We start from the raw sequence: 25,771 nt of genomic DNA on the forward strand, positions 1-25,771 counted from the left end.
GGGAATGCGATTATGAAATACTTAAGAAAAAAATTGAATAGAAGTAGAGAGCAGGTCGGCGGTGATAGCTGGGGACGGCAGTGAGACCTTGGACCGGCAGTGAGAGGCAGAGAACTTGGGCGGCAGTGCTTGAGAGTGAGTGAGATGGAGGCCGTGTGACTATGTGAGCTATGAGATTAAGAGTGAGTGTTAGAGTAAGGTGACTGTGGCTATGTTGTGAGTGTGCTTGTATGAGGCGTGAGCTAAATTGCTGAAATGAGATGTGGGTACTGGGTGTAGGGGTGAGTGAGAGGGAGTGACCGAGTGAGAGTAGGAGAGGAGAAAGGGAGTAGCGGTTGATTGTGAGAATGGGAATATGGGATTAGGGTTTTTTTTTTTTTTTAACTTTTATATATATATATATATATGGGGGTATCTTAGTATTTTTAACTTATATATAAACGGGTCGGGTCGGGTTGTGTCTGGGTTGGGTTAGGTCGGGTTTTTGCAAAAACCCAAACCTGACCCGAACCCGCTTCAGGTTTTTTTATTAAACGCATACCTAACCCTATCAGGCTAGGTAAAATCCAACCCATTAGGGTCAAGCTAGGTCGAGTATCCGCGGGTCGGATATAAATCATCATTCTTAGCAGTAGGTCTAAAATTATTGTATAAAAAAAAACTCACCTCGATATCCACAACAAACACACCCCGATGGCCGATGGCCGATGATCTTGTCAATCAGACTTTCAGTGCCTGACGCAGTGGGCAGAAGCTAAGTGCTGGAAATGTATTACTTAGCTGAATGGACAAGCGCACCAGACTTTCATGTCTTCTTAAAAGGAAACCACACCAATCTTGGTTGGTTGGTTGGAATGAAAAGGGAAGGGAAGGGATATAGGAAAGAAAATGAATTAGTTAGGCTGACGTTTTCATTTTCACCCAGGTGGAAATGGAGAGAAAATCCAGTTAAAAGCACACAACTGTAAATTTTTACTTTGAACACTTTTTTTACCAAAAAAAATATTTCTCCTTCTATTTCTTTTCCTTTTGCAAACCAAACAATCTAAAGAATTCTTCTCTTTTCGTTTTTCTTTCCCTTTCTATTTCCAAACATACATAAAAGAAGTGCTTTTTTTTTTTCACTATTCAACTAAACAAAGTATAAGAGGAAAGATTCACTTAAAAGCAAAACAGAAACAACAATACAAACAGAAACCAACAAAAAAAATCAGAGTAAGCCAACTTCATACTCTTTTTTTTTTAATTACTATTTTGCAGGTCCACGTGATTAAATAAATCTTGAAAAAGTTAACTAATTTTTTTATGGAACTAAAGTTTATTAACAAATGCTTTAAGGGTATTAATTTATAAAATATTTTTTAAAAATTGTTTATGAAAAAAGAAAAAAAAAACAACTAATTTTCTTTTTTGAGGGAAAAAAAACTAATTTTTTTTTATATTAAAAGTTTCCTAAAATATTCTATTAACAAATTTTCTAAAAGCACTAGTATTGGAGTGTAAAAATCCCCTACTTGCTATTTTAGCAACCAACAATGTCAAATTGCCCAACATCCAAGGATAGGTTTTTTATATTTTTTTACCAGATGGTTCTCATATATGAGAACACACTATTCACAAGGATGTAAATATATATATATATATATATATATATATTATTTTAATAAGGAAAAGAGAAACAAAAAAGGTAGAGAGATGGAAGAGAAGAGAGAGAAACTAAATTTTTTATATTATTTATTGATGTAGTTTATATTTATTTTAATGAATTATATGTAAAAATAAAAACTAGGATATTGGGTGAGTTATAAAATAAAATAGTAAAATAGTGCAGGTGCTTGTGTTTTGAGGTACTTACTAACCAAAACCTTTTGTTTTTTCTTTGCTTTGTAGCTGATTGCTGTATAGTGGAGTGGTGCCTGTTAAAGTGGTACCTGTTAAGCCAATGCTGATTGTGGGTGCTACTTTTATATTTTTGGTAAAATGGTCAAGTCCAATTAATTATTTGTGAGTCCCACTTTATGATTTTTGCTCAAAACTTTAGGACTTTTTATTTATTATAGGTTCTATTTTACTTTTTTGCTATAAGTTTTAGAAAAAAAAAAATTAATCCATTTATTTTATTTAAATTTTAGCTTTTGATTTGTATCAAACTAGTTTAAAAAACTAGATAAGCTCTCTGAGAGGAAAACATCTTTTTTCTTCTTTTTTTGGATGAACCTGAGAGAAAAACATCAAACATTGGTATTTGAGTACTGTTCATGGAATCATGCAAACAGTACTGCATCTGATAATAAAACTCAAATAGGAAATTGAATTGGCAAAAGGAAGCCCTCAAGCATTCCTTGACTTTTTTTTGGGTGATAATCTGCACAATATATATACATACACACAAATCAGAACAGATGGACAATCCCCCTTACAAGCAGCAGCAACATGTGCAGTTGAATTGCACTCCCTTTTGACCCAACGAAAATGACAGCTAGGAAAAGAAGATTTAAGACTTAAGATACTACTAACTTACTACTAATAGACCATTTGGGGTGCTTCATCATCAGAGGTCAAGGGATCAAAACAGTTCTTAGCATCTCCTTTGAGTAAGATTTTTTAGTCATCCCAAAGCTCCTAGCTTGTGATTTGCTCTCTAGTGTGATTATAGAAATTATTTTGTTAGTAAGCAAGGTTTTGAAAATATTTAGAAAAGTAACATCTCAAGCTTTTGAGGCTAAAGTTCAGTGAAGAAACCAGGGACGAAGCCAGAATTTTGAGTTAAGGGAGGCAGTTTTCCTGTTGGCTATGTAGTTTAGTGAAGAAACGAGGGACAGAGCCAGAATTTTGAGTTAAGGGGGACAGTTTTCTTGTTGGCTGTGTGCAGCGATTTCAAACTTTGACTCTGCTACTATTTAGTTGCCAAGAATTTTTTTTTTTTTTTTTTTTAAAAACTATAAAGAGAACAACAAAAAGTAGAATGTTTGTTGTTGTTGTGTTTTTGGACATGAGGAGTTTCAATTTTTGTTGTTTGAATTTTTCTGGGTTTTCTACTTTTCTGGGTTTCTAGTTTTTGGACATGAGTAGCAAGAGATTTGATTTGATTTATTTGAACATTGTTGAGTTAGATTTGGAGTTTTAATTTTTATCTAATTTTTCTCTTACGACTTGGCTTTATCATGCTTTCAGATGTATAATTAGTTTATTTGTGGTTGAGATTATAAGTTCAAATACAAGTTGAAGTTCTAAGAAATTGCATAATACTTTTTACCAATAACATTTTTTGATCTTGGTTTCTCTTGAATTTTTATGTGTTTTATGTTTTGGGAGGAGAGAGACATAAAAATTGTGCAAAAATACATATTTAGCCTTCTTTTTAACAGAGGTGGGTAACAGAGTTTTAACGGAGGAAATCACAGGTGGGTAAAGTGTCAAAATTTAAACCACGGGTAGGCACATAGAAATCGGGTCAAACCACAGGTGGGTAAAGTGTAATTATCCCTAAATTAAATGATGAAAAGTAACCACTGTAGAAATACCACTGATGATGGCATACCAAAAAAAAAAAAAAAAAAATCCCTATTTCGGCCGTGTTTAATTTGTGATATTGTGCTTGCAAGTTACAATTGTAAGTTTGTAACTGACAATATATGCATGGACATTCATGATTCAAAAAGTTCTAATATTTACCAGATGAATTATTTTCTTTCAACTCACGTGTTAACTAATTGTTTCAACCTAAGTAATCCGACCTAATCCATATAGTTTAAAAATGTGTGTTTTAAAGTTATTGGTTTTATTTATTCAAGATCTTGATACTTGATTATGATTGACTTTGATATTTTGATAATTATTTTTTATAAAGTTGGAATATTGTATCAAATCAAATTGTATAAATTGTAATAATTTATTGAATAATGAGTTTAAATAATTTAATAAAAGTTTTTTTTATTAGGCTTGAAGAATGACTCAAACTCAATGACCCAACCCAAGCCAATCCTTAGAGATTGGTTTATTTTTAGAGCTGCCAGGGATTGTGTTGGCAATTTCTCAACCCAACGAGATTCGGCTGGGCTGAAAAATATAAAAAACCCAACCTTAACTTAACTCGACACATTCAATCCACTTGTTGAGAAAAAATAAAAAATTAAAGGGAAATGTTGACCAATGCCTTATGGATATTGGTTTATGAGCTATTTTTAAAAATATTTGATTGAGAGAATGATAAAACAATAAATGCTATTAACATTTTTTATATATTTTTCATAAAAATTGTGTCAAAAATTGTGTCAAAACTTTTCTATTCTAGTTTATTAATAATTGTCCTAAAAGTATCTGTTAGCACTGAACATGTTATAAACTTATAATGAATATAATGGACATAAGACATGAAAGTTAATTCAAAAAGCCCATTGGCGCTTTGATTGTTACTTGTTCCTCAATAGCACGCTTTGGATGATATCAGAGTGTCAATTGGCCCATTGTAGTTAACCGAAATGATAAGCCCACTTAACATATTGGATCTCTCTTGGCTTCCCCCAATGCAAAGATAAAAACTTAATCAATCCAACTACATTGGAGTTTGGTGGATTCTTCTCTATTTTTTTTTTTTTTCCTTACAGTTTCTTGTTAAGTGAGTATGACATTTCTTTATAATTTAGAGGTAATTTGATCAATCCTACCAACCTAGCCAACTTATTAAAACCACGTAAAGATATTTGAATGAGAATTGCTACTACGTCTATGACATTTTCACAACAAATTCTAGAGATAAGTTTTTACTAGTTCAAAACTCATCATTGAAATTATTTTTTTGCTCACTAATAACAGCCAGTAATAACATATCACTTAAAATTTATTGTAAAAATTTTGTAAAAATATTGTCAACTATTCCAATTCTCTAAGCAACTGGGCCACACATACATCTATCAATCTCATAAGCTTTATGGGCTTTTAACTTTAGGGCTCCTCTCCAACTTTGAAGCCCATCGCATTTGATATTTCTAAAGATGGGCTATCACTCAGTCCATCTTTAAGCATTTTCGAGAATAGACCAGGTCATATTATATAGCCGTTAGTTACCCACTATTTTATTTGTCTCCCTTTTTTGGTAGAGAGACTTTGGATTCTTTTTGTTAACGGTAAGGAACTTCCCCACCAAAGTACAGGTCACACGGCACCCATTTTACATTACCAACTGAATGCGACACATAGCCTAAGGTTTGCTTGCTCTTCCTACCGCCACTTCCCAAATTTCTCCTATACTTTTTACTTTTGACTCAAATACCATACATATCCTTATAACTTTTGCAATTTACTCTACCATGCATCAATTCAGTCTTACATTTTCTTCTTAAAAATAAAAAATAAAAAATAAAAAATAAAAAATTCAGTCTTACATCTATATCCCAATTTATTATCATTATTTAATAAATAAATAAAAATCAGTCTTACATCCTAAATAATTAGTTGCTGCATTTTGACCATGGGATGTAAAATAGTATTAGTGGTTGAAAATTTTACTAAAAAATACATGATTGATTAACATAATGAATAAAAATTCAAACTAGCCAAATTGTTTTAAAAAAATTGGAGAAAATCAATCACAGTTTAATTATAATTTATTTAGTGTTTGATTAATTTAGTAAAATAAAACTTGTGATTTTTGGGTTTCAATTTGTTTCAAGTAAAATTTTATATTTTTGAAATTTTGAAATTGAGATGATCATGAGGATGTGAAATTAAAGCCTTTCAAAAGCTGTTCTGGCAATACAAAAGAAAAATCTTAAAGAGTCTCAATCAACTATAATTTAATCAATATTTGTTTAGTGTTGGGCTGCATTCATTCATCAAATAAAACTCAAGAGGTAGAAGTTTTGTCTGGGGATTGTTCTTTGGTACCCATAGTGGGTGCGGTAGCCCCGCAAGTCTTGGCCGTCCATTTTCATGGATTTAATCCTGACCATGGATTTATGTTAAGTGAAAAACGTATTACCGGTAGAGCAAGTTACCGTATAAAAGCCAAAAAAAAAAAACCTAAAACAAAGAAGCAAATCTTCTCTCAATTCTGGTGGCGAACCAAGAAGCAGATGTTCTCTCACATTTTCTCAATGATGAACTCCTTAAAACTCTTAACTTCTAAATGATCAGTGTTGGCTGCATATCACTACTCTCTCATATGGCTGCATATCATTGATCTCTCATATGGGTATTGGCTGCATATCATTGCTCTCTCATATGGGTGTTAGGTACGGAGTGGAAGTGTGGAACTCGTTATATGATTCAACATGAAATAGTTCTAAGTGGACTGGACTGAGGTCTTTTGAAAAAAAAAAAAAAAAATAGTCACACCGATGCCGTTCAATTGCTTTGGTGGGTTAATCTATTTTAACTGTACTTAACTGAAAACGTTGTGAAATATCTTACCGTTTAATTTGCTTTGTTTTGGTGGGTTTATTTTGAAACTATCCTAACTGGTCTAAAATGAAGTAGTTCAAAAAAGACTTTTATTTGGGTGTTAGGTGTTAGGTTCTTATGTTTTTGAGGTATTAGAAATTTTGGGTATTGAGATTTTAATTTGAACTGTCATCATTGCTGCTGTTAAATGGTGTGTTTGATTGATGAAAAAAATACTGGAAAAAAATGATTTTGAGTTGGGTATTAGGGTTTTTGAGGGTATCGAATTGAGTTAGCTTTTAATTTGAATATTCTTTGTATTTTTTAATTAAATGAAGGTTTTGGTTGATGAAATAATGAAGAAAACAAAAAGAAGATTATTCAAATATTAGGCTCTTAAGGAGCAGACGCAATTATGTGTTAAGTGCTATGTATTCAATTAGACTGGAATCATCTTTGAGCAAGACTACAAAACTCTGTTCTGCTAAAAAAGAAAGCTGGAATTTTTGAAGTGGGTTATGTTGAGGCAACGGGTTGCATGAACAGGGGTTTATGTGTGGTGGTTAGTATTGGGTTGGTGTTGACTTCACTACCACATTTTGTGTTGGGCTCACTGACCCAACCAATGGTAAAGAGCAAAATCACATTTATTTGTGTTTGTTCATAGTGTTCTTTAAATATGTTTGGTTCTTGGGAATGTGAAAAGGAAAATTATTGAAAGTGCTTCTTTGATTAACATTTCCTTTCATTTGCTTGATTCTCTCTGATAACTGAACTAAGAGTTAGATTTGCTTTTATTAAAATTTTTTTATTTGGTTAACATTTCCTTAGTTAATGTGCTACTTGGAACTGATATACAAATTGGGTACTCAGGTCCTTTCTCTATGAAGGTTTCAAGATTCCATTAGTGAGGGCTCTCTCTCTTATTCTTTCTGATTTCTTACAGTGGCGAAAGTGGAGCTGAAAAAACTAAGACAGCTAAAATTGTAATGCAATACTTGATTGCTCTTGGTGGTGGCAGTTATGGGATAGAGTCTGAAATCCTTTGGACAAATTATATACTGGAAGCATTTGGGAATGCAAAAACCTCAAGGAATGACAACTCTAGCCGATTGTGAGTTTCTTTCTTTTCTTCATTGCGGAAGGTTCTCTTAGGTTTTTCACTGTTTATAGCAGAAAATTTTTGTTGGGAGATGATTGTTAAAGTTTTGTGTTGTGAAATTTTAAAATACTCGCAAGTGTACGAACCGTACCAAAGTATAGTTTGACAAGAACGAGATCGAACCCACAGGGACTTGAATGAATGTAGGAAAATTAAATTAAATCTTAACCAAATTAATCCTAATCTAGTTTAATTAAAAATTGGTTGTTTTGAAATTAAATAAACTAAGCAAATAGTTAAACTAAGCAAAAGATATAAAGCAATAAAAAGATGTAAACAATCAAGGGAAAGGAATTAAGGTTTTGGAATCCGCCTTGCAAGTCATATCAGCATATATTTATGATCATTAATTTTTCCTACCTCACTACATGATAATCTAGAAATCAATCTTGCTATCATGGAAAATATTCTCGTTAAAATCCTTATTTTAAAAATCAAAGGCATGTTCTTCTTCGCTTCTTAAGTATAAAACCAAATCATCAATTGTATCCGTAGCCAAACAAATCACAAGATATATCCAATTCTAAAAATCAAATCATAACTTGTATCCATTGACAGTCAAATCATAAACAATATCCAATTTTATAATCAAGAATTAATAAACCAAGCATTCAATTAATTAAGACAAATCCTAAATCATGAGAAAAACTTGATTGAACTCATATCTAGAATCCCATCTTAGTCAATTGATATGAAGTAAGAACAATTTAAATCATTAAAGAACAACTATTGTGGGAAAAATTAAATCACATAAATATTACTAGTAATCCTTAACAAGGTTTCATCCTCAACCCTAATTATAAATATAGCTACTCATGGTAATTGAAATAAAACAAAAGAATAAAATACTAAACATTAAACTTAGACAAATAAAATAGAGAAAGAAATAGTCACAATGCTATTATGGAGAAAAGTTACAGAGAAGCCACATGCGGCACTGCCTCTTGCTCCAATTTTCTGTTTTGCATCTCAGCCCTAGCACTAGCCTCTGTCTCCGAATTTTGCCCTAAAAAGCCTTTAAATAGGCCAATGAATCCTATTACAAGTTGAATTCCCATTTGGAGAAAATCCCAGACTTTTAGGCTTTACTTAACCGACTATTTAGGCCCACTTAACGTCAGAATTAGGGCTTCTGGTAAACTACAAAGTTGTATCCCTTTAAGTTAACTTTCCAGCCCAACTTGAATCATCTCGATTGGACATCTGAGCTGAAAGTTATGCTAAAAATACTAACTGATGTGCAGGCTGGAATCCTAATCTGAATTGGACTTGGATTTGGTGCAAATTTCCTTTGATTCCTTACTCCAATTGGACTTAAATTTAATATTCATGCCTAGCTGGATGTAAGTTGGCTTGATTCAATTGGCCTAGCCCCACTTTGCATGTAAAGCCCTTGTTATCTGCAACACAAAGATATTATATAATCAGTCACAAAATAACATAAAAGTAAGGCCAAATATGTAGATATGTGAGTACTTTATCGTATATATTTCATGCACATCATTTTGCAATGATAATTAATGACTACCGTCAATTTTCCCAATTTAGATAGGAGAAGAGCTATGAAATTTGGTTTAATTGTTTAAATATGTTGATTATATTCTGATTTGTGCAGAGGAAGTTGATTGACATTCATTTTACTTCAATATGGAAGATATGTGGTATTAAAATCCAAACTTGTAAGCATGTTTGATATTGAATAATTGTTGTCATGTTATGCTATTTTTGTGATGCATACCAATCGAGTTTACTGACTTAATTTCTGTTATAACCTCATGCTTAATTTATCGATAATAATTGTGAACAGGTCTGATAGAAAAGGAAACAAGTTGCCCCATATAAGTGCCTGGAACTTTTATATATTCATTTTTCATTTATGAACTTATCAGTCTCCTTTAAGCAGTCAAGAGTAATGCGACTGATCAATGGCGAGAGGTCATACCATGTCTTTTACCAACTTTTTGCTGGTGCTTCATCAGTTCTTAAAGGTGGGACTTTCATTTTTAATCAATCCACTCAAGTTTCTCAAAAGTTTAATTTTTTAGTTTGGCTAATTCACATTCTTTCATCATGCATACCTTAGAAAATTAGAAAATTAGTGAGTCTTGGTTCAAATATCATAGCATAACATATGTATGGAGGGATTTTAGACTTGCACAGAATTCTAAAATGATACTGACCTTAGAAAATTAGTGAGTCTTGGTTCAAATATCATAGCATAACATATGTCCAAAACACTAGCTGCAGATCCATGTTAAAGGCCATTTAACATGGTTAATGTCCATGCACCTTATATTGACCATACAGTTTTAGTAATTTTCTATGATGTCACCTTGACTACCTACCCATTACATAATACTTTGCGTTATTTTGGTATCCACTTCAGACATAGACATAAATGTCTATCCTCAGAGGCGCAGCTATATGTAAAAGGGGGGAGGGGGGAGGGGGTGGTATGGCCCCAATATATATATATATATATATATAATTATTTTAATATTTTCAAAATTTAGTCTACAAAAATAAGAGTTGAGCCTCCCCAAATATTTGATTTAGTCTAATGATGCTCTTAAAAAAAAAATTGGTTTAATAGTTATAGAGACATAACATTATTTTTCGCAATTCTATTTTTTATTGTAAAATGTGATCTTATATCTGTTAAATATTTGATTAAGTTTGGCACTAAACATATTTGAATCTATATCTTTTTCAACCTATCATGTGGCAATTAGCAAGTCATTGACTTATTAAAAAAATATTGCCACTAAAACTACACATGAAATGTCTCCTTAATTGCCACATAATGGGCTACAGCAAGATAGCTTCAAATATGTTTGGAGCTTAACTTCTCCCTCCAAGTTTTAGATCATTTATGTTTTTGAAAATTTTATTACTTCAATTGAAAGATTATTTTACTTACTTTAGTATAAAATTTGATAATTTGTATAAAAAAAAATGAAACTTTTTAAGAATTTCACTATAAAAGTGGTAAAAATGAATTTTATTTTATAAAAGATTGCTATCAAACATAATTGTGATTGAAAATACTAATTTTTTTTTTTTGGTGTGTGTATATATATAACTTATCAAATAAAAAAATGTGTGTATATAATAAAAAAAAAATTGTATATATGTGCGTGTGGGGTTGTCTTGATAAATATATTAGTGCTGCAACTTGGCCCCCCTAAACAAAAATTTTGGCTACACCCCTGTCTATCTTGTTAAATTGGTCTTCCATTCACCATTTGTTTGGGTGCCCATAACTCATTATCAGATATAATGATTGTGACAATGATATCCATGTATTTGGCATCCATCACTTTGCTATTGGTCACTGTTCTAAAGGGCCATGACATGAAAGTTTTAAGCAGGAATATGGTATGTATACATTCCGAAAGGTAGAAAAAAGATGCAGTTAATAAGATGCTGGCACCCTTAATCATGTTTTACCCCACTAACTAGTTGATATAGTCCTTTGAGCAGTTTAGATATTTATTGATATTAATATCCCATTGATTCATTATTTTCATGTTCCTTATTATCTAGTGTTGTTCTAATCACACTGTCACACTTCTTAATGTGATAAAATTGCATGTTGCGAGAAAAACTACAGAGATGGCTACAAATAAAGCTGCCACTTCTGCTAGAGTTGCTTTTGTCAAAATTTTTTAGATACAGATGGATGGGAGATTTTTCAATACAAATAGCTAAGAGATTGGCTTTGTTTGATTTTGTTAATTTTACTAATTTTCGTATTTTAATGATGTCAACCTAGTGACCAAAACCTCCTCATCAGAGGGTGAGAGAGGGAGAAAGAGATTGCGTTTAAGGTTTTGTCAAAGACACTGTAACTTGTATATACATTATTTACATCACTAGATGATGAATTTTGAAAGATTAAAATCTTTCTATATTTTTTATTTTCCCAACATTTTCAATCTTCCCTAAACTTAGTGATTTCTTGTGGGGTACGTGATGCATGTAACTCTATTATTATGTATTCAAACTAAAATAATGAATCGTAGGTATGATGCCAACTTGTCTAGCATACGATTAAGGACAACAACTCTAAAGCCTTATCTAAAATTTTGGGGCCTTAAGTTGCCTCTTTGGATTGATCCAAAAAAATAAACGTTGTATCTTTGGATGGAGGAAAACTGGATCTACCATCTAAATCATTACTATCGAAGTTTCTCTATTTCTTAGTATCCATTCCAATAAGAGCTTATGCTCATATATATATATATATATATATATAAAGGAGGCGATAGAGACATAAGCAACTAAAAGAAAACAAAGCCATAAATTAGATGACTTAGTTTCAACAATAGCCTTGAATTTGGGAAAAAAAAAAAAAAAAAACAAGGATCTAAGCTCTAGGGATTATTGTTTCCTTAAAGCGTAGCACAACAAACAAGCTACAGTAAGTTAGATCACACACCTAGCATACGTATCTTTTTGGATTCACTTCGTTAGTGTTTGATATACGCTGCCAAAAGACATTATCATCATAAGCGGGTAAAGGGTCATTTTTTCTAAACTGCAAGTGAAATGTACTGATTTCTTAATCCATAAGCAGATAACAAATTGTCAAATACCATATTTAAACAAACGTTAACATCTTAGTCTTCTTAAATGAGTAAAGTATTATTTTTTCTAACACTTCTCAATAAGTCGATAAAACATGAACAAATATTAATTACCCATTAATAATATGTAAAATATATTGTCAAAAGAAAATTTTGTGGATTGAATTATTAATATTTTTTTAAATCACAAGCTCATAATGGGAGAAATTTGATATTTTTACATTACCCAATTTCAAAATTTTCTCTGAATGAAATTGTTAGTGATAAAAAAATTTAAGATGGAGAGAATTTTTCCTATTATTAATCAATCTTGGGTCTTTGAGAATACTGTTCAATTTTATATTTTAGTAGGGATTGATTTTTAACTCATAATTTTTGGAATAGAACTCAATTAATCTAAATTTAAAAATAAGAATTTTGTTAACGGATGTTTTTAGAACAATTATTAACAAATCATTTAAAAAATTTAATACCACTTTTATAATAAAAAAAATTATAGAAACACTAATTGTTTTTTAAAAATATTTTCTTATAAAATATTTCATAAAATTGTTCAATAATAAATGCGACATTGCTTAATATTTTCCTTAAAAATAAATAAATAAACAGAGACCAAGACGATGGCACTATTGCAATTTCAAACTACCAGACGTGGCAAATTCGGGAATTGGTCCAACCGCCCAGATTTTTCTCCCATCCCTTTCAAAACCAAAACGGTAAAAGGTAACTCACACACCAGCACTATCCACCGGCTATTACCGGTAACTTACCCGTTCCATATTTACGTTTTTAAAACCTCGTCGTTTTGCGCCTTTCTCTTCAGTCTTCACTTCTCTCCGCTCCTCTGTTTCTTTCTCTCCTCTCTCTCTCTCTCTCTCTGCTTCTAAAACCTTCACTCCATTCCTACTCTCACCAAAAATTCCTTGACCATTTTACCCTCCCCAAAAATTTCACTAAACAAACCGAACTTTAGCTTGAAGTGCTTACCATTGTTGTTTTTTCAGAGCTTAAAAATAAAACTCCAAACTTCAAAGTTCAAGGTTCAAAGCTCATAACACTTTGCATTTTGAAAGTGTTTTGCAGTTTTTTACAAACCAATAATGTCTGTTGCTACTGCTAAACCGGTTTCCGAAACCCGGTCCATACTCGGACCGGCGGGGAACAGAGTTAGGGTTTCGGAAGAACCGAAGCGGAAATCCGACAACAATACTATAAAGAAGCCACAGCGGCCGAGAAATCCGGTGCCGGTTCCGAAAATTCCAGAACCGGTCGTGCGGAACAACGGCTCCGTTGACAGCTCGTGCTCCTCGGACTCTTCTTCCAGCGGCGGTTCCTCGGCCAAAAAATCGGCGAGTTCTACGAAGCCTGTAAGGCGTGTAGGGTTTAAGGCTGCGAAGGTTGTTCCTGATAACGTTGTTTCGGCAACATTGTCGCCGCCGAAGATTTCAGGTCCTCCTAAACGCTGCGATTGGATAACAACTCACTCTGGTAAGTCAGTTATGCTCGTTTAAACACTTTTAACTGTTTTTTTTTTTCGGAGAAACCTATAATATGTTAATACTATGAGTTAAGGAAAATGATTAAATTCTTAAAATTTGAGTACATGTAAATATGATTGGTGTTACTTTGACAACGGAATAATTAAAATGTAATTTTTATTTTATATTGTTGCACACAATTCGTATACACTTTTATTTTGTACTGGAATCGTTACTTCAGATCAAAATGAAAGTGTGTATACAGTTGTGTAACAATCAGTGTACGCGGCATTTACCGATAAATAAATATATGTCTGAATTACTTTTGTTTGTAAGGGTATATGAATTATGACATGATATGTTGTAATAAAATTTGTAGTAATTAAATTAAGCATGAATTTATGTTAAAACATTGAGAGAGAGGTGTGACGGCATGTAATAAATGTGAAAAAGGGGGCAGGTGTGTCTGTGTGTTATGGTGAGGCATGGGCATGCTATTGAATTGGACTTTGTTTTGCGTGTTGTCAAAGTACAACATTTAAAGTGTTTCCTTTTTGAACAGTTGAATGCCCTTTATAACATGAATCATGTTACTACATGACAGTGTTTAATAACTGCGAACATCTGAGAACTGTCTAGAAAGTCAATTAATGCATTTTTTTTTTCTTTTTTTGATAGGGTCAATTAATGCTTTTATGTGTAAAGAGTGTACATTATGTTTTTTGTGTTTTTCATAAACGAGGAAAGAAAATCAAATCTGGGCTGTTTTCAAAATTCACTGCCATACATCATACACGTTTTTCCTATATGGCTGAAGAACAGGAAGCTATAACTGGTTCTTATAAAAGAACAAAACAAGCCCCTTAGCCCAAAGTTTTTTTCCCTTTCTCGTTTCATGAGGCTGTTGCTTTTCACTAATAATTAGTTGTCACTGTTCACCACCTAAACTAGCTTTACTTTAAGACAGTTGATTTGGATCTGCTTTATGTATTTCGCTTTCCCTTTTTAGCAAGATGGGTGGAGTGTTTCTTTCACATAGCATATTAGCATGGTATTTCTTTATGACTTAAATAGAAAGACTTGACAAAGTCAATAAGACTCGGTTAACAAAGATGAATAGGACTTAGCCAATTAAGGGTTTATATATCATGTATGGCTGAAGATAGGAATCATTAAAGTGGCAGGGTTAGAAACTTTTCTTTGGGGGATTGTGGTTATGTAATTTTACACATAAGGATTCATTATAAATTGAATCTTATTGTTCTGCATCTAAACAATAAATATCACAAAACTACAAGATGTTGTCAAATATCACACCACACCGGGTATAATGTGTACCTCTTGGTAACTCTTGGTTACTGTTACACCACTTAATAATTTTGTATTGGATTAATTTTATTAAAATCTCACTGTTAGATTACACATCCTCTTTATTTTGAACGCACATGCTAATTGAATATTATTTACCATCTGATTAAGACTCATGCTTTGCGTATAATTTTAAAGTACAAAAAACTTGAAATTTAAAAATTTTATAGTTGAAATAGTTATTGATCTCTTATGAGCTTGATATTTTGGAAGCATGGAGGGTATAGAGAGACAATGTAATCCAATGGTGAGTTTAAAAAATAAAAAAATCATCCAGTACAAAATTATTGGTGTAATATTAAGAAAAGTTACACCGGGTACATTGTTAACCCACCCAAATATATACATCATCACTTGACATATAATTTGGGAGGATAAAGATTTAATATTTTTTGGGTATTGTCTATAAATATGCTTAGGCCAAATGCTATTTTTCCTAAGGATTACTTGAAATATAACTATATTACTGTTAGAACAAAGAATTTGAGTGGCCATGGTGTACATGTGGCTTCGCTACTGAGTTGTTAATTATCTCTTTTTGGTGGGGATTGTGTGAAAAAAATCCCAAAGAAAACAAACAAGATCAGTAAACTAGTTACAATCAGCAGAGAAAATGGATTCACTTCTAAAGCTTATAGCAGGTTGTAATATCAGTGTAGGATATTCATTGCCTATCCAAATAGTTGGAGTAAGCCATGCCCTTCTGGTTTAAAAGATATGGTATTGGTTTCATCTTGATTATATAACAGTGCGACTGCCATGTCTCAAGTGTTCAATAACACTACCAGAATTGACATGGTCAGTTATGACGAGGATGCATGAGTGATAGATCAACCTCAACTTAAGTCATTTTGGTGTGTTTGTTAAGCAATAACCATGTATTTTTGAAGAGACCAAAAGCTTGTTAAAAATGGATGGTCTGTTGCATCTAATTTTCCAATTGCAGCATTTTTCTATTTTGATATGATAATAATACTTTTTCCTCATTACATTTTTAACGAGTCTACATATAGGTTTTTCTTTTATAAGTCAATTGAGATTGAAATAAATGACCTTAAGTTAATGTACACTTTAATTCCTGTACATTATGAGTTCTAGTTATGCATCTAATTCACTAACAAACTCTATGTATTAGAAGTAAAATCATGCTGCTATGTATTTCATTTGTAAGCTAATCTGATGTAACTCACCTAGTTGGTGCTTTTTTTTTCTTTGCCACAGACCCAAATTATACTTCTTTCCATGATGAGGAATGGGGGGTTCCAGTTTATGATGATGGGAAACTGTTTGAGCTACTTGTCTTTTCACAAGCATTAGCAGAATTAAGCTGGCCAGCAATTCTTAACAAGAGAGACACATTCAGGTTTTTGTTTCTGCTCCCTCTATTCACTAAAGCGTCAAACAGGGGGGGAAAAAGCTACATACAAATAATTTGATGTTTGTTTGTTGATTTATTTGGCAGGAAACTTTTTGAGAATTTTGTCCCATCAACCATCGCACAGTTTACTGAGAAGAAGTTGATGTCCCTGAAAGTAAATGGCAGCCTGTTGCTATCTGAACCAAAGCTCCGTGCAGTTGTAGAAAATGCTAAACAAATGCTTAAGGTAATAATTAATCAGGTCAAGGAAAATGGGTTTTACCAAGCAATGATTATGCATTTGATGTCCCACCCACCTCAAATTTTTACTTGATCGATTTTGGATTAAGAGTCAGCTTTTCTCCAGTCTCCCAAATTTATAATCATTTTTTGTTTAAGGTAATAAATAATCAGGTCAAGGTTATGGGGTTACCAAGCAATGATTATGCAATTGATGTCCCACCCACCTCAAATTTCTACTTGATGGATTTTGGATTAAGACATCTTTTCTCCAATCTCCAAAACTAATAAACATTGTTCTGATTTTAAAGCTTGCATAAAAAGGTGAATATTGATTTTCCCTATATAAGGTTTGAATCTTTGTCCTAACTCCTCTTTCGGTTCTATGAAATTGCGCAACAAAGTCAAAATTGTAAAAAACATTACAACCTTTTTCTAAAGACAGTAAAGTAGTGTCAATGGTGGATCTATGTGAAAGTCTGTAACTACTTTTCAACCTCCAATAGTTATGAAAAATGTTAGTAAAAACAATTATGCCTTTTGCATTATCTTATACATATCCATATTATTTACTCTGGCAGGTTCAGCAGGAGTTTGGTTCCTTCAGTAATTATTGCTGGAGCTTTGTGAACCACAAGCCAATAAGAAATGGATTTCGTTATGCACGGCAAGTACCTGTCAAGACACCAAAAGCAGACCACATAAGCAAGGATTTGATGCAGAGAGGCTTCCGTTGTGTTGGGCCCACTGTTGTTTATTCATTCATGCAAGTAGCAGGAATCGTCAATGACCATCTCTTAACATGCTTCAGATACCAGGAATGTAATTCAAATCTCAAGAAGGATTTGAAACCCAAGATTGAGGATACACAGGTACTGACTGATGCTCTGGAGAATACATGCTAATGAGTTGCCTGAGCTTTGATCTTGTCCTGACTAATCACACAAATCCAATTAATTAGGAAATTTATCGTAAGAGAGGCGAAGAGCAAAAAGTCTGCATAGTGTCGTTTTTACGTTTTCTTAAATGCTATAAAGAAAAATTCTCCTTTGATGCTGTTTGATAGTAAATGCACCTTCACCTAAGACTTCTCTCATGTTTAGCTCATCTTTATAGTGTTAGGATACCATTTGTAAAAATTCTTGTTAGGGCAGATGCCATAAACTTGCTGTTCTCATCATTTGGTCTTCTGTAATTAAGTTCCATTGTTATTATGTTTATTCGTATGCAATTTGATGGTTTAGTGTTTTATAGCGCCTTCTGTTGTGTCTGGTCCCCTCAAGTTTGAGCTACAATAGTGAAATTTTTGGGTATGATGTGAAGAAAGGGGACTTTTTCTTTTCTTTTGGGGTGTTCTAAACGGGATACATGAGATCCCACAAAGAAAAGGTACAAGAAAAACTCGAGGCTCCACCTATATCTCATACTGTTCTTGCTATTTAATTACGTCCTTTTGACGCCAATAGTTTCACACAAAAGTTAGCTTGTGCCTAAACCTCTATGTGACATGCTTTAAAACGAGCTAATAAGAGACGAGTATGGGATGCCTACAATGTGATCGCCAACTCATCATATAAATACTGATAATTAAGAATCCACCTCAAGAATAATATCCCTAAACCTTGTGCTGTGTATTGGTAACTCATGTGAATGGTCTAGCATGTTGTTGTCATGATCTGCTTGAAAATGAGGCTGTTCCATGCTAGCCAAATTCCCCAAGTCACAAACGTGAAAAGTATTGGCCAGTGGAGGTATGGGGGGTTTGCTGAGTAGGTTCGGTGAGATTTAGAGGATACCGGTTTGAATATAGAAAAGTGTTATGTCAACAATATTTCACAACAAATTATAAACAATAAGTTGTTATTGGTTCTAATTTAAACCTGCTGTTGAAATTACTTTTTTTATCTATTAAAAGCAACTTGTAACAGTCTATCACTTATGATTTGTTGTGAAAATATTGTGAACATAACATTTCTTTTAAATATATCATGTCTGAATAAGCTGCCGGATGGAAATGATGGAAGTACTTGATTATGTACAATGTGTATTGAAGTTTCAGGGAGCTTATATCTTAGATGGTAAATTCTAGATTGTCCCAAAAATTTTAATTATTAGAAAATAGTAAATGCACCTTATAATCCAATACCATGATAAATTACCAACTGTCTCAAAATTTCAAGCAACAATTAGAAAACGGTGAATGTAACATCATTTAATCTAACATTAGGCAATGCTGAGATCTTGCTGGTTGCTGGGTAATAAGACTGTTCGAGTTAGCAATCTGTTATGGCAAATCAAAACACCCACCCAAAAAGAGTGAGTTTGGGTGGGGTTTTGATTTGCCATAGAATTCCAAGACCAAGAGAAGTGGGAGGGGCCACAGGGATTTGAAAATGTTGTGGGTTTTTTGGACAGTACGTAACTCGATTAAGAAATGCCATATTATTTGGCAATCAGCTTTTTAATAATTATTAATAATGCATGATCATTTTAGTGAAGGGGTCCTATGAAGTGGTGGTAACCAATTATCTGGAGCAAAATAAAAGCATGCCATGATTTGAAACCAATTCACCCCACTAAGAAAAGAGTTAAGGCAAAGAAAGCCATGACTAGCTAGGCAGCCACATCACATGCCCCAAATGACAACGAAGTCAACTTAGGCTAAGAGATATGGATAAGACCAGATCCTTCATCACAGACAGCACAAAATGGCCTTGCTACAAAACAGCTCTTTCATAAATTGGAATTCCCAAATTTTTTAGTTCCTTTTATTTTAATGTTCCCACATATGAAGGTATATGAATATGAGCATGAACATGGGCTTTGTCGGCTCATCCATTATAAGGCCAACCACTTCTCAGGGCCGCAAGACTATTAGAATGTCACAAACCATCCAAAATATGAGCTTCCACCCAACATAGGAACAGAATTGAAGCAGCCTGTTTGTGTGTGTGTGTGTTGCATGAACAATATAATTTATGACCACTTGAAGTCTTGAACAATAAGGAATAGAAAATATTAAGAGTCTTATAACTCAACTAGTAGCACTTTCTAGTACTTCTAACATAGACGTCTAGGGTTTAAATCCCCCTCCCCGTTGTAACTATTGAATTATTATTATTATTTTTAAGGAGGAGGAGAACAGAACAGTGCTTTTCTTAAAGATTAAACTTATGGTTTTGTCAGGTTGGTCTCAATAGTCCAAAGAGGTGTCAGTACTTGGTAAATCCAATCAGAAGTAATGCACAATATCTATGGGTAACACTTGTTAAACATCACAAACAAATTAAGTGATTATCACTATATAAAGGAATAAAACAAACTTAAAATTATAGTCCCACATTACAAGTTTGGTTCAAAGATATGCAATTCACAGTGAAAAGAATTGACTCACAACTGCAAAATGCAGTTGGATACCAAGCTCAGTGAACCATGTACAAGCATATGATCTCTTTTCTTATATTCTTCCGCAACCCAGATATTCCACAAGTGTACTAAATCTTAGCCTTCCCACTTCCAAGTGTGAGCTCCAGATCATCCAATCCTACCTCGTGAATCTTCTCTCCAACCCATGGCTTAACCTGTCCACCTCCAAAGTCGAACTCTGTACTTCTCCCCATCTCATTGATTGATTTGTTGGTTATAATTTGCTGAGCAACAGGTCTCATAAGATTAAAGGTTGGAGAGGTTGGGACTGTAGATGTTGAAAGCATATACGTTTGGAAGTTCAACCATTGACAAGAATCAATGGTGGATGAATCAGACTCATCACATTCAGGTATAGTAGCTGGAGTATGAAGCTGATGGTGAGTTGGGCTTGCTGGGGCAGAAATGGCACCAAACGGGTAATTAAATGAGGCCATGGATTCTTTGGCAATGGTCTCCCACTTGGGGATTGGCTTAGCATTTCTTGAAGTTGGTGATGAGAGTGGAGGGGTTACAGGGGCGCTGTTTGAGATTCGGAGAGGAGGAAGAGATGAAGGAATGGCATTCCGCAGCAATGGAATGAGGAAAGAGGAATTGTTGGCATCATTACGAGATGGGCTAGGAAAGGAAGAGGAGGATGGACTGACTTGGTATGATGGAATAGGGCTCGGAAAGGATGAAGATAGTGGACTCGGATTTTGGGAAGAGTATGGTGTGATTTTGGTGGAGGTGCCTACAATATCTATTGGAGGTGGCCTGCATCCCTGTACAAATTCCAAAGGGCAATACATCATCAGCTCATGATCGATACATGGGTATGAAGACATTGCTGAAGTGATTTAGCAGCAATGACAAATTAAAATGGGAAAAATTTCATATTAAATATAAATCCTACACAATTTAAGAGGGGTAACAAATAAACCCTCAACCTATATTAAACCCTACAATTTACCATTCCACTTAAATGGAATGAAATTTAATTTGCTAGTTTTAAATCTATAGAGTTTAATTTGTTACACACCTAAATTATAGGGATTAAAATGTAGTTTTCCCAAAATTTAATTTCCTCTTTCAGGATTTTTTTTTTTCCACTGGAGATCTATTTGCCAAGTCAAAATGATCAGCTATCAAATTAAAGAGCTTCTTTGAGCCCATTTTTAGATTCCAAAATTCTTTTTTAGGATAGAAAGATTAAAAATTACTAAATTTGTTAAGCTATAAACTAATAATACAACCATGAATTCTGTAACTTGTCCAATAAGAGCAACCTCTTCTAAAACTTATAATAACTATTACACCAAGTTAACACTGAAAAAATATTGCAAAATGCAAATTCATCACTTCTAGAACAAACAATTAATAATACTATCAAAAAAACAAAGAGGAAAAACAGAAACAACTTTGATCCAAATAAAACAAGCCCATTTCTTCCCAAATCATGATCCACCCACAACCCAATTACATATCATTTCACATAGATCTAACCCAAATTAAAAACAAAAACAAAAAACAAAAAACAACAAAAACACAAAAACAAAGAGGAAGAGTTTAGTACCTTGCGATAAGTGGTACCATCCTCTTCAACAGTCCAACCAGCTTCAACACAAAGAGCCTTCAAGACTTCATTGTTATCACAGTGTTTTGGCAAATTGAAGTTTCCCTGAGCTCTAAGCCCAGCAAATATCTTCGCCGCTATAGCTCTCCTCCTCCTCTCTCTCCTCCTATTGTTCTCTCTCTCTCTCCACGACGGCTTCCTCCGTGTCACCGTCGCTGACGTCGCCCCATCTGACGTCATTTTCCGGCAATCCCACCACCCAAAACTCTCTCTTGCTCTCTCTCTCTCTCTCTCTCTCTCTCTCTGTGACTCTGTGTGTCTTTGTGTCTGTATGTTTGTATGTGCGTCACAGAGGATTTAAACCCATGTGCTCTCACTCACGAGGAATAGGCTTTGCCTTTTCTAGCTGGATGTGTAGAAGAATCTCTCTCTCTCTCTCTCTCTCTCTGTCTGAGCAAGCTATAATTTTCTTCACTTGTTCCTGTGTGCGCGCGTGTATTGTAGTTTTCGTGGTCTCGTTTTCTGATTGGTCGGTTTGTGTTTAGTTTGAGGTGGATTGTGTACCTGTGAGGTTGGGATTTGTGAGTACTGTGTTTGTGAGTGCACGTGAGTGTATGGAAATCAGTGAGTGTCTATGATGCATGGAAATTTTCATGAAACTGCCTTGTGATGTAATTATTAAATTATGTGTGGGGCCCAAGCCGTTTTAGTGGGACCCACATGGGCAGAGATGATCAGATCCACTGATCAATCAGAGTCATAATCTGACGGATTTCAGTGAGTTTTGATCTTTGATGGATCAGCGTAAAGTGGGGTGAGAGAGAGAGAGAGAGAGAGAGAGAGAGTGATTCATAAAAAGGATGAGCCATGTTGTTGGCTTGTTGCTTTCTTCTCTTTTTGAGTGACAGAGTCAAAGATTTTAGGCTGAAAAAGATAAAGTTAGAATATGAAACTTTTATGAGTTTATCTGTTAGTGCTAATAAGGCTAATGGCCCTTTCTTGTGGTAAATGCAATAAACCCAACCCAAATATGCGATATTTTTATCAAAAAAAAAAAATTTAGGTACAATTCATTAAGTGGGGTATTTTTTTTTAATTAAATTAAAATACATGATTATATGGATCGATGTAACATAAATATATTTTTTTTTTCATTACGATTAAATTCAATCTTTTTATGTACTAAGGATTTGTACTCGTATTGTGAGATAGGTATATGGAATGCATAGTAACATACATCATCCTTTATGACCTTGACAATGGTCAAAAGTTTTGTTCTCTTCAACTAAATCTTTATTCAGCAGAAAAAAAGTCATAACTTTAGCTTGGGCTATAGTTGCGACATGCTGCATGTAACTAAAGTCGCAGCCTTTACTCGTTTAAAGTGGGTAAAAAAGCCCGTGTATACTAGGTGAAGATCATATAATTCTTGACCTAATTTTTAAGTTCTCTAAGTTTTAAGGGAGTAAGTTCCAGTTAGATCAACTAGTAAAGTCTTTAATTATTAAATAAGAAATCTAGGATTCAATCTCAACTTATACCAAAAACTAATTGGTGTCTTGATCTGATAATAAAGAGTATCATCAGGAGCAAACACCATAAATTAAAACTTTCTCCAAAAAAAAAAAAAATTGTTTTAAGAGAATTTGATGTTGAAACTAGCTTTTCTTATATACAAGTGCAATCAATTTTAGTCTTCTAACCAGTTTATGCTATTGTTAAAACATTTTGTTGCTTCTGAAATCTGAAGAGCTATATAAAGAACAATATTTTATTTGTTAGAAATAGAGAGTAACCCAAAGAAGTGAACCAGCAACAAGGCATTCAAGTACTAGAGAGTAGAGAGTTGAAAATTAATTGAAAAAGCATCCAAACTTTCAAGTTTTTAATTTGAGAGAGACACATATCACCATAAATATCTCTTTTTAAGTCCATGAGATTCACCACAAGTATCACCCTTGGTGCGATGGTCACTCCAAAAGTATAAGTGCTTGTAGGGTATGGGGGGTAAGGGCTGGTGTTCAAGTCTCCAAGATGAAGCTTCACACACACATATACACTTAGATTAGGTTAGAGTAGAATTCTATCTTGTAAAAAAAAAAAAAAAAAAAAAACATGAGATCCAGGCAAGGGCTTAAAAGAAATGTTATTGTTGCCAAAAATAATAGTTTCATTTAATTATTTTAATTGAAGGATTCAATAAACTGGATATCTTGAAATGATTATTAAATGTTCGGAAGTAAGACCCTTGGCTTTCATAGAAAATGTTTCCATGTTTAGAATGTTTATAATAGTTTATTTATTTATTTATTTTTTATACAAGATAGAATTTCTACTTTAGCATAATCTAAGTGTATATGTGTATGAGCTCTCTCCTGAAAACTTGAACTCGACTCTTACCCCCCACACCCCACAAGTACTTATACTTATAAAGTGACCATCACACTAAGGGTGTGCGGTGGTATAATAGTTTATTTAATTATTTATGAAGATACTTTACACATTGTATTTACCCTTTATTTTAAGTAGATTGGCATTGTCATAGTCATAGATATGTGAATATGGGCTTATGTATCTTTTATTTTTGGGTCCATAATGGGATAGACCAACATTTTGAACACAAGAGAAGCCCATACCCTCACTATAAGTAACATTAGCCCATTTGACTACTCTCTCTCTGTGGTATATTAGGACAGAAGCTGTGATTTTTTTAGTGCATTTAGTAATTTCTAAAATTACATATACATGTATACCAACTAATTATTTTTTATTTCTTTATTAAAAAAACTTAATTATATATATATATATATTTGGATAAATGCACCCTTAGATTACATTGTATTTTTATAAGTATACACTCTTTACCCTGTAAAATATTAACATAAACAAAACAAAAAAATGGAAATTGTTATTTTGGAAGATTTAAAAAATATAATTATTGAGAATGAATAAAGGAAGAATAAAGAATTATTAAAAAAGAATAAAGAAAAAATTGGAATAGAGAAATGATAGAGAGCCAATTAAAAAATTGTATATGAAAAAATAGATAGGCAAAAATAAAAAGTAACTAGTGACTCTCCAAATGGTATAGAGCCCTAGAGATGTTTTACAATTTCTTGCTTCTACTTCTATATTTTGATTATTTATTATTTATTTTTTAATTTTTTAACCCAATGTAAAGTAGTACATACTACATAGTCTCTTTTTAAGTAATGTAAAGTAGTAAGCCACGTATTACTCTTTTTAACATAATGTAAAGTAGTAAACCATCTGTTGAGCGTCATTTTTGTAAAACAGGCCCAACTCAACAAAGCAGGCAGATAGAAGTGGCAAGCATAGAATAAAACCATTAAGCTCAAGGGGCAAGAATAATGGATTACAGGCTCATAACATGAACAAATGGGTCTTGAGGAAGCAAATGGGCCCAAAGGGCCTAGAAAGAGAGAAATGGCACTCATGTGCAGTATATGGTATGGAAAAGTGAGAATGAGCCGCGACAGGCCCAAGGCAATGTAAACAAAGAAAGTAGGGGTTGATGGCAAGCCCATGAACCCCAAGGATGAGAATGAGGAAATTGGACCGGGGAAGCCCAATCAAGTTAGTAAAAGCCCATGGAAATGCAGAGTTAGTAAATGGGTCGAGGAAGTCCAAAGGAAGTAAATGGGCCGCAGGCCCAAGGGAGAAAGAAATGGACATTGGAGCCCATAAGTAAGAACACCAACGGCCATATTAAGCCATTGGGGGAAAGAATGGAACGGCAAGCCTAAAAAGAGGCCCAATAGAAGCAAATCACCACGGCAGAAAATGCCAAGTAATGTGGCCGGTAGCCAAGGTAATTAAGAAGTAGGCTGAAAGAAATAAGAAACCCAGTACCACGTAAAGTCCAGCCCTTATAAGGAATAATGAATTATGCAAACGGCCCACGTAAAAGAACAGAGAAGTGCGGCAGACTGTGCAAACAAAGCTCCAGGTCACGGCAAACGCATGAGCAACAGACAGATTTTGAACATACATAACAGAAAAGCATGCGCACGACCCAGGCATCACCAGCCTGTACCCAGCCAATATGAGACGTGGTGGGGCCATGGGTCAGAGGTAAGAGGTAAAGGAGGGTGTGGTTTGGTGGTGGGGAGAGGGGAAAAGATCTATTTCGCGGTTCCTGCCCAAACTCTTTTGGGAGGTACGTCCTGCTAAGATGACAAACCGCCCAAAAGA

The 25,771-nt window shown here is 33.7% G+C and overlaps 2 protein-coding genes across 2 annotated transcripts; one reads left to right on the forward strand and one right to left on the reverse strand.

Moving 5' to 3' along the window:
* The first annotated feature begins 12,942 nt into the window (after window positions 1-12,942).
* On the forward strand, window positions 12,943-17,824 carry LOC112021238 (uncharacterized). The gene is made up of 4 exons (XM_024053809.2): window positions 12,943-13,620; window positions 16,200-16,341; window positions 16,441-16,582; window positions 17,157-17,824. The coding sequence occupies exons 1-4, from the start codon at window positions 13,233-13,235 to the stop codon at window positions 17,478-17,480; spliced, it is 996 nt and encodes a 331-aa protein (XP_023909577.1). The 5' UTR covers window positions 12,943-13,232; the 3' UTR covers window positions 17,481-17,824.
* Window positions 17,825-19,850: 2,026 nt separating this feature from the next.
* On the reverse strand, window positions 19,851-22,011 carry LOC112021175 (protein BRASSINAZOLE-RESISTANT 1). The gene is made up of 2 exons (XM_024053746.2): window positions 21,557-22,011; window positions 19,851-20,765 (listed from the first exon to the last, which is right to left on the reverse strand). The coding sequence occupies exons 1-2, from the start codon at window positions 21,794-21,796 to the stop codon at window positions 20,070-20,072; spliced, it is 936 nt and encodes a 311-aa protein (XP_023909514.1). The 5' UTR covers window positions 21,797-22,011; the 3' UTR covers window positions 19,851-20,069.
* Between the last annotated feature and the right edge of the window lie 3,760 nt (window positions 22,012-25,771).

The sequence above is a fragment of the Quercus suber genome, unplaced genomic scaffold, assembly GCF_002906115.3.
Source record: "Quercus suber isolate HL8 unplaced genomic scaffold, Cork oak 2.0 scaffold_994, whole genome shotgun sequence".
Lineage (NCBI taxonomy): Eukaryota > Viridiplantae > Streptophyta > Magnoliopsida > Fagales > Fagaceae > Quercus > Quercus suber.